The sequence below is a fragment of the Zalophus californianus genome, chromosome 1 (assembly GCF_009762305.2).
Source record: "Zalophus californianus isolate mZalCal1 chromosome 1, mZalCal1.pri.v2, whole genome shotgun sequence".
Lineage (NCBI taxonomy): Eukaryota > Metazoa > Chordata > Mammalia > Carnivora > Otariidae > Zalophus > Zalophus californianus.
Window position 1 is genome coordinate 139,357,136 of NC_045595.1, and position 9,159 is coordinate 139,366,294.

General features: G+C 38.8%; 1 protein-coding gene across 2 annotated transcripts in view; it reads left to right on the plus strand.

The window, feature by feature from the left end:
• The window catches only part of TPRG1 (tumor protein p63 regulated 1), a 207,885-nt gene extending 203,425 nt beyond the window's left edge, over positions 1-4,460 (plus strand). For both annotated transcript variants that reach the window (XM_027581960.2, XM_027581959.2), the window contains one exon: positions 2,879-4,460. In XM_027581960.2, the coding sequence (XP_027437761.2) occupies positions 2,879-3,073 (195 nt within the window). In that variant the 3' untranslated portion in view covers positions 3,074-4,460. The remainder of the gene's footprint in view (positions 1-2,878) is intronic.
• Positions 4,461-9,159: the final 4,699 nt, after the last annotated feature.

Consider the following 9,159-nt stretch of genomic DNA (forward strand, 5'->3'; position numbering starts at 1 on the left):
GCTTCTCCCTCTCCCTCTGTCTGCTGCTCTGCCTACTTGTGCTCTTGCTCTCTCTGTCAAATAAATAAATAAAATATTTTAAAAAATAGTGATTAAATGCCCATGTTATTAACTTATTCTTTCCTTTCTGCTTTCCTCTTTTGGAAGTTGAAGAAAGATCACTTCTTTCTGCTTTTCTTATTCAATCAACTAAAGCACTGGTGGAGTTTGCTGAAAGGAAGGCTGTTCTTCCTTTTAGAATCCTCAGGCTGTATAATTATAGTTTGTATCCTTCAGTAACGGCAATATTTAGATTCTCTTTAAGATCTCAAAGAGGATGCTGGAACTGCAAATAGTAATAAAAAGTACCTTCTGTCTGTCTTTGCTGCTGTAGACTGAAGCTCATGGAGAACAAGCAAAACCCTACTTCTGTGTTATTACATTCTTTAGCCTCAGTGAAAGTGAGTCTATTTTTTAAAATTAATGTTTTGGTATTACTTAATTACTTTAAATATAACTTTCAAGAAAAGTAGAGAGACAGGGGCACCTGAGTGGCTCAGTTGGTTAAGTGTCCAACTCTTAATTTTGGCTCAGGTCATGGTCTCTGGGTTGTGGGATTGAGTCCCTCTTCGGTCTCCACACTCAACAGGGAGTCTACTTGAGATTCTCTCTCTCTCTCCTGCTCCCTCTCCTTCTGCACCTCCCCCTGCTCACATTTGCACTCTCTCAAATAATAAATCTTAAAAAAAAAGAAAAGTAGAGACAAAAATATCTTTTTATTTTGAAAACCTAGAAATATTGAGGTACTCCAGAAAACTATGTTGTTTTATCATCAGTCACTATTTTTTAAATTTCTGATATTATCCAAAATCCATAGATTTCAGTGCTTCTTTTCAAAAGAACACACAGAGGCTCCAAAAAGGGGAAATGAATTTACAATGTCACACAGTTAGAAAATTATAGAGGTTTTATTTGCATGGCTTTTTTTTTTTTTTTTTTTTTTGGCTTATGGGTTAGGTTAACTAGCAATAGTAGATACATTCTAAATTTTAAAAGTTTTTCTCTTACTAATAAGGAAACTAAGACTAGAATAAAGAAGTGGTTTGCTCAAGAGCAATATAAAATTAAGAATCCAGCATAAAATCTATATGGAAAATTGTATCATGGGGAAAGGACTACAGGCTTCTCTGTCATCAGTGAATCGTAACTCTTGTGTTAGTCTCTTAAAGCAAAGATTGGTGTCCTCATGGACAAATGGGAAGAACAATGATCACTTTATATAAGTATGCTTAATAATTTGAATTGATATTGGAATATGCTCTGATAAGAGTCTTAATTTAGATTAGTGGTCAGTTGCCTAGGAAACAGATTTGGATCTCACTGTGAATAAGATTTTATTCCCAATGTTCTTTTTTACTGTGATGCAGAAAGCGGAGTTACTGTGGATAAGTCATTTACCTTCTATGAGCCTTGGTTTTCTAACATGGAAATGGTGGTACTTTCTTTGACCTACCTAATACATCTATATTAGAAAGAAATCATGGAAATAAAAGAGCTTTTTGGAAATACAAGGATATGAGCTTTCCTACTTCATTTCCTTGCTTGTTTCTCTGTTTAGAATGCTCCCTGAACTACCCTCCTCTTAATCCAATTCAACTTGGCTTGACCAAAAGAAGGAATTTTTCTTTTAGTCACTTAACTTAAAAGTTTAGGGTCGGCTGATCTAGTAATCTGCATGACTTTGTCAAGAATTCATCTTTCTCTACATCTTAGTTCTTTCACTTTTGTGGGCTTATTTCTCAGTCAGGTTCTCACTGTGTGTGGCAAAATGACCATGAATACCTCCAGGGAGGCTTGTATTCTATCAGTTTTATAACAACATTGGTCATGTACCCATCCTGAACCAATCTCTGTGACCAGAGAAATGGACTCCTCTAATTGGTTAGGCCTGAGCCATATGGTAAAGTCAGCGCCACTTAAACTATGTGGGCTAAATGGGACAGGGTGGTTCTTCAAAGAACAAAGAAGGTACTCTTGTTGGAAGAAGAATCTCAACTGGTGGAAAGGATGCTGGGTTGGAAAAAAACAACAGCTGTTGACTAGGCCCTTCCTAACCCCATTTCACCTAATGAAACCCTATGAGCCCTTTAAAGATTATCTCAAGAGTTTCCTTTTGAGGTCATTTCTGATCCTCTCACTACATATGATTTCTCCCTCTTTTGTGTTCTCTTAGCATCTTGAGCCTCTTTTGCTGTTTATTTTCACAATCTTTGTATAATCAATACAAGTTCATTTCTTAGGTGCACCTGGGTGTCTCAGTCAGTTGAGCATCTGACTCTTGATTTTGGCTCAGATCATGATCTTGGAGTCATGGCATTGAGCCCTCCTTGGGCTCCATGCTTAGCACCAAGGCCTGCTTATCCCTCTCCCTCTGCTCCTACCATATCTTTCTGTCTCTCTCAATCTTAAAAAATAAAAAGAATCTCTCAATCTTAAAAAAAAAAGTTCATTTCTTAGATTATTATAGTATCATATCTTTGGAAACAGAGACTACAACTTACTTGTCATTAAATCTTCAGCAGCACCCAACAGGTGTCTGATTCATAATAGACTATCAGCAAATATTTATTAAAGTGACTTCTTAATGTTGTACAAATTATGAAGGATGAAAAATAAACAGGATGTGGCAGATAAGTTCATTATGTACATAATTTATTGACTGATTAATTTATTAAAAGACTAACAAGCCATGTTGACAATTCTGAGAAATGATTTCTATATAAGTAAGGATAGTTGCAGCCCCAGGAGAGTGGTCAGCTTTGGTGAGGACTGGCTGGGGAGGAAGTGTCCCTGGACCTACTCTACATTTACTAACTCTGTGCCTTCTTTTCCTCTTCAGTTGTCTGGGTTCACGTCTAAGCTTGTTCCAGCTATCCAGAATGCCCACAAGAATTCCACTGGATCTGGAAGAGGAAGGGGACTGATGGTGTTAACTGAACCCATTTTGATTGAAACCTACATGGGGCTGATGTCATTCATTGGAAACCGCAACAAACTTGGCTATTCCCTTGCCCATGGGAGTATTGGTTTTTGAGACTCTATTTGGTGTATGGGTATGTCATCCATCAATATATCTTTATTGAAGATTCTGTTTCAGACCACCATATTTTTGGACTAAAACAATTAATTACTTTTAAATACTACTACATGATGTTGAATACTTAGTGTCTTAGGAAATCTAAAAGCTTGATTAAACTGATAGATGCACACCTCAGACCTCATATATGAATAATCAAATTTCCTAAAACCAGAAAAGACATTCTCTTAAGCTCCTCAAATAATGTTGTCAATGAATACCTGATCATAAACTGAGGGCAGACTCTCTGGGTTCTTATTCTGTCCTCTAAATGTAGGCATTTTCTGGATCTTGATCTTGAGCGCTTTGATTCTGATCTTTTCTTTTATTGGGATCTGACTGTATTATTTTAGCTACTCTTTTTATGAAGATGACTTCCAAATCCTTATTGCTATCCCTGATATTTCTTCAAGATTCAGTTTTGTATTTCTTTCTGCTGTTCATATATATCCGTGTTCCAATGGCCACTCACATTCAGCATCTTCAAAATCCTGGAGTTCTCTGTGGCATTTTTATGGTTCCAGTCATCATCCCTGAAATCCATCAGTTCTGATATATCTAAATTCCTTGCCAAATAATTTTATATGGTATCTTTCTTAGTTTGTTTAGGCTGTTATTACAAAATACCACAGACTGGGTGGCTTATAAACAACAGAAATGTATTTCTCACAGTTCTGGAGGCTGGAATTCAGAGTTCAGAGTGCCAGCATAGTCAGGTGAGGGCCCTCTTCCCGGGTTACAGACTTCTTGTCATATCCTCACATGGTAAAGGGGCAAGAGGGTTCTCTTGTGCTTCTTTTATAAAGGCATTAATCTTATTCATGAGGGCTCTGCTTTCATTATCGAATCACCTCCCAGAGTCCCCACTTCTTAAAACCATCACATTGGACTTTAGGCTTTCAGCATGTGAATTTTGGGGGGACACAAACTGTCAGAGCATAGCAGTACCAAATTTATGTGTGGCTTAGTATTGTACCCCAATGCCCAGATGTCAAACTTAAAGTTCATTCTTCTTTAAAAATTGTTCATGAACTCCTTTGCCTTTCCATTTTCACAGGTATATATTATTAGATCAAGTCTCTAATTCTGTTCCTCTGGGTAATTTTGCCATAGCCTTTTATTTGGAATCTTTGATCTGAGCTTGACTCTATTCTAATCCATCCTGCATTTGGTTGCCAGATTTCTAAAGCACAATTTGACCCTATCACTCCCTGCTCAAGAACTTTTAATGGCTCATTTTCTTCTGCAGTTTTTTGTTCAAGTATTTATTTCATTTTATTTTCCAATAGCAGACCCTTTCCTTCTATTGAAATCTGTTTTGGACTCCCAAAATGTAAAACAGATAGAAGTGAGGCCACTAAGATTGAAGTGGACATGGGAGTGCCTCTGGATTCCTCTTTTTGGGGGGTCTCAGAGGTGCCCCCTGTGGAATGGCAATGGGTCCCAGAAAGTTTTGAGGAGCATGTTTTCAAAAATACTGTCCTACCTTATTCTGTTTCCTTTGCTCTTTTCTCTGATATTTTCTCTTTTTCTTTCCCTGATGAACACCTCAGGAGATTATCACATCTCTTCAAGTTTTGCCTTTTCAATTTTACAATTTTATTTTTTTAATCTGTTTTGGGAAGAAGCTTTGAATGATGAACACCATAAATATTATTATAATCAGATTTTCATGTCTGTCTCAAGACCCAAAGTTAAGATGCCTTGGTTGGTATTCAAGTTAAAACCTACAGCTATTTTGTTGTTGTTGTTGTTGGGGGGTGGGTTGTGCAGAGTGTATTTTTAGTCTTTTTTTCTAAAAATTTATTTCCTCAATTTCAAAGATTTGTTCTCCGATTCATTAACAAACATCAATTGGTTGCAGGCATTCAAAACCCACACTTTGAATAACCCTCATTTTATTTAGTCTTTGTCTTTGTTTACTTCCATTAGCATTTCTCTTTCTCTCCCTCTTTCTAAAATCCTTCCCAGCACCTACTTACCCCCAAGCCCCCGCCCCATGATGGCAAATATTGTTATAGTCCCCAAGGCAGAGAACTTCTATTCAGACTGTAAAAGGAAATGTTGAAATCCTTAGCTGTCCTGTCAACAGTAGTGGAATGAAAAGTCGTTGGATTGTTTTGGCAGTGGTTCTGAAGCAGGCATAATTGGCAAATTATTATAACACTGCTGCCCGAAAATCCCTATTTGCCTCAAGATAGTGGCATTTGTTGGCAGAAGCATCTGAAATGTCCAGCACATTCTTTTGAGTTACCATTTAAGGATCAGCCTGACAATAGACTTCTTTCTGCACATTTGTCCTCCTCGTAACCTGGGACAGACTGTTCCGAAGTGACTTTCTAAAGGACACAGTACAGCACCAACTCTGCAAAAGGTGAGGGGAGGGAGATGTCTCTTAGCCCTGAGGTCTAGCCTCTAACAAATAGGATAAGCATTTAATAACACCAAAACTGTTTAACATGGAGAAGAATGAACTTAGAGATGACAGGAGAATGCTTTTCACATTTCACAAAGACTGTCTAGTGGAATATCCCATAAACTGATACGTGGGACCTAGGAAGCAGGTTATTACCAGGTTATTACCAGTTATTACCATTCCATGAAAGGATTCAGGAATCTGGAAGGCAGTTTAAGATAAGAAAGAACTTCTTTTAGGTAGGAATGTCAAAGATGGAATGGGCTGCTCCTTAGAAAAGGGAGCCTGCCATCACTTGATGTATTCAAGTAGGGACTAGATTACGTGGATATTGTGAACAGAATTGATAGATGGGTGATTGATATCATACTTTAAGGCTAGAGGCCTTATTATGATCCTCCAAAGAATTGTTGCTAATGATTAGATAATTAAATGTTTTTTTTTTCCTTTGGAAAGAATTGAATCATTCAAATGAGACCCTAGAAAATTACCTTAACTTTCCTAAGATTTAATTTCCTCATCTGTAAAATGGATACAGTGATACCTTTACTGCCCACTGCATAAAGATCTTGTGAGGACTGAATGAAATGAGGTTAAATGATTGTGTCAAGTAAAACAAAAACAAAAGCAGAAACAAAACATTGAGTACCTGCCTGTAGAGTGGTTAAGACTTGGAAGCAGAAAGTAGGACAACATCCAAAGGAATTATATTTAGTTCCCTCTGGGAAATTTTCCTTGGTCACTATAGACCTACTGACCATCATTCTCCCATTTGACACATGGTGTTCTCACTTGGGTTCCTTGTCCATAAGCGCAACAGGAAATACAAACCACAAACCAGGGGACCTACTATATGCCTGGGCTTTTCATTCAGACTGTCATCTGAACTATACCAATAAAGTTTCTGGAAGGGACATCATAAATTTGATTGGGAATAGGATTATTTACAAGAGGCATTAAGTATTGGGCATATCACCATAAAAATGTCATGGCTGGCCATCTTCTTTATCTGATCTTTATCACATTCAGGGATATTTTCCCATTAGAAAATCCCCGATATGTCTCTTCAAAAACTGCTTGAACATCTTCATGGACAGATTGTTCAAGGTCTCCTGATACATTGTGGGTCATTCTGATGGTTAGAATATTCACCTTCTTTTGATTTAGACTCTGTAACATCCATCTGCCATCTCTTTCAGTAAAAAAAAAAAAATTGCTGGAGTGGGGTTAGCTTGGGTTTTCTCACTGGGATGTGGGATATTTGGGTACAGAGGCAAGGTTGGTAGATTCTCTAATGTTTACAAGAAGGAGAGCTGTCAAGAAATGTTAAGCCTGACCTTCAAGTGGGCAACTGGGCCTCTTTGGAGGCCTGACCTTTGGCAATTCTCTAAGGCGGAAAAGAGAAGCCAGTTGGTGTGCTCTGGATCTTTTGCCTTGAGGCCTGTTCTCCTTGTTCCCTTGCTGAAGCAACACTAAGAAAGTCAATGCACAGAGCCCTGGGGCTAAGGAGGCATAGAAACCTCACAACCCAAGGCTTTCATTTCACAGAACAGGAAGCAAAGGCGTTGAAACTGGAAAAAAAAAAATGCTCAAAAAGCAGATGGTGAGTTTTTGGTACTGGGGATTAAACTCTAAAGCTTCCAACTTCCTATTCCTGGCCCACTGCTCTCTGCATATATCTAAAGGCATAACATCTAAATCAGGGCATCATAGTCGCTGGGTTAATTCCGAGGGGAGGAAACAATAGGTCATCGTTGTTTAAGGGGAATTTCCAGAAATTACCTGTATTTTCTTAAAGGCTAAGGTCACTCATAGAACTCTCTGATTTCCTATCTGATCGAAAAGCCCAAACAAAGCTGCGGAAGCCCACAGAGCCAGCAGATATTTTGTAAGGCGGCTTTACCTCTGCCTGGCATTTTGTGGGGCAGGAGAGAGGAGGGCAAAAGTATTAAATTTAGGCTTAAAAGCTCCTCAGAAATTCTTTACACACAAGAGACCAAGTTGGAGAAAAGAAGATACCTCGTGCCAAGGGGAAGAAAGAGAGACTAATGCCTGTGGTTTTCAAAGGTTAACAACAAAAAAAGCCCAAGTATTTGCACAGAGATGAATGCTCATTGGCTTTTGGCCAACAATTATACAAGGGCTTGTGCCCACATCCTGTAGCTGTGGTTTAGGGACGCTGCTCATGAGTGACTTCTTATACTTAGTGGCAGGAAACTTTAGTCACTGATGTGTAAACTCACCTTTGGTCTGCACCTCCCACAACATGCTCCTAAGGCAGTTAGGGGGCCAGGCCTCCAGACTTCCTCACTGATACCAATTCCTCAGAGGCTAGGGAAGAACTCCTTCTGAGGCCTTGGAAGTGACTGAGACCTGATCCATACTTTTCTTATTCCACTCAGTTGTATCAACCCCTTAGAAGAATTCTGTAGCCACAAGGAGGAATCATGGTATCTTCTGCTAAATTCTCACTTTAGCCTTAAAACCCAAGACTGAAAATACGTGAGCTGGATTTCATTTCAGGCTGCAACCAACGTGAAATACGAGAGGCAAAGTCATGAGGTTGCACCTGAGTCTAGATCTTGTATCTCATGGGCTATTTGCACTCAGTTGAACATTGAGATCTTAGCAAACATCTCACAATTCTCCTCCTGGGTGAAGCCACATGGAATTTGCAAGGAATTGCTCAAAAAAACAGATGGTGAATTTTTGGCAATACCAGGATTAGATCCTACAGCTTCCAATTTCCTGTTCCTGGCCTACGGTTTCTTCCACATATCTCCATTTCCAGGAAAAGGCATGACATCTAAATCAGTGTATCATCGTTGATGGGTTAAATTGAGGTGAGAAAAATGATAGGTCCGATGTCATTGACTCTTGTGTTTCTAGGCAGATAGGAAGGATCAGATTGCTACATTATGGATAGGAAATATGTCAGGATCAAGTTCTCTGAAACAACCCCCTTGTGTCTCACATCCTGTCAACAATGCCCATGCCATGCATCTCAGAAGTTCTCCTTCTTTCCTTTTACATTCTGTTTACTCTTTACGGGCTCATTGAAGCTGAGACTGGAAGGGACCTTAAACGTCACTTACTTTAGCATCCTACCATATTGCAGTAATGCCCTCAACCAAAACATGCACAGCAGCTGCAGACCCAGCTTCTGCAAAAACATTTGCAAGGCAGAGAATCCCTGGATTTCTACAGCAGCTAATTCTACTGCTAAGCAGCTGCAGCAAAGAGAAAGTTTTTCTGAACATTGTACCCAAATCTTCCTCTCTAGAAATTTATCTGTTTAATCCTAGATCTTCCTCTGAAGTTACCCAAAATAAATCAGTTTTATAGTCCATGTGGTCACACTTCAAATAAAGGCAGCTAACTGGTATTCTCCCAACAAAATAGTTTGTGGGTTTCTTTTTTTTGACACAAAAACTCCGGTTCCTACAACTGTTCTTCATGTGATGGGTTATATAAAGCCCTTATTGAACTTGTCTCTTGTTTGTGGTGTTCTGTTTGGTTAACCTTTCTTTGAAAATATCGTATTCAACACAGGCCTGGCAGTTCATATATAGGCTGACCAGTACAGATTAGAGTGAAGTTTTTCTTCATTTGCCACCACACTACTATT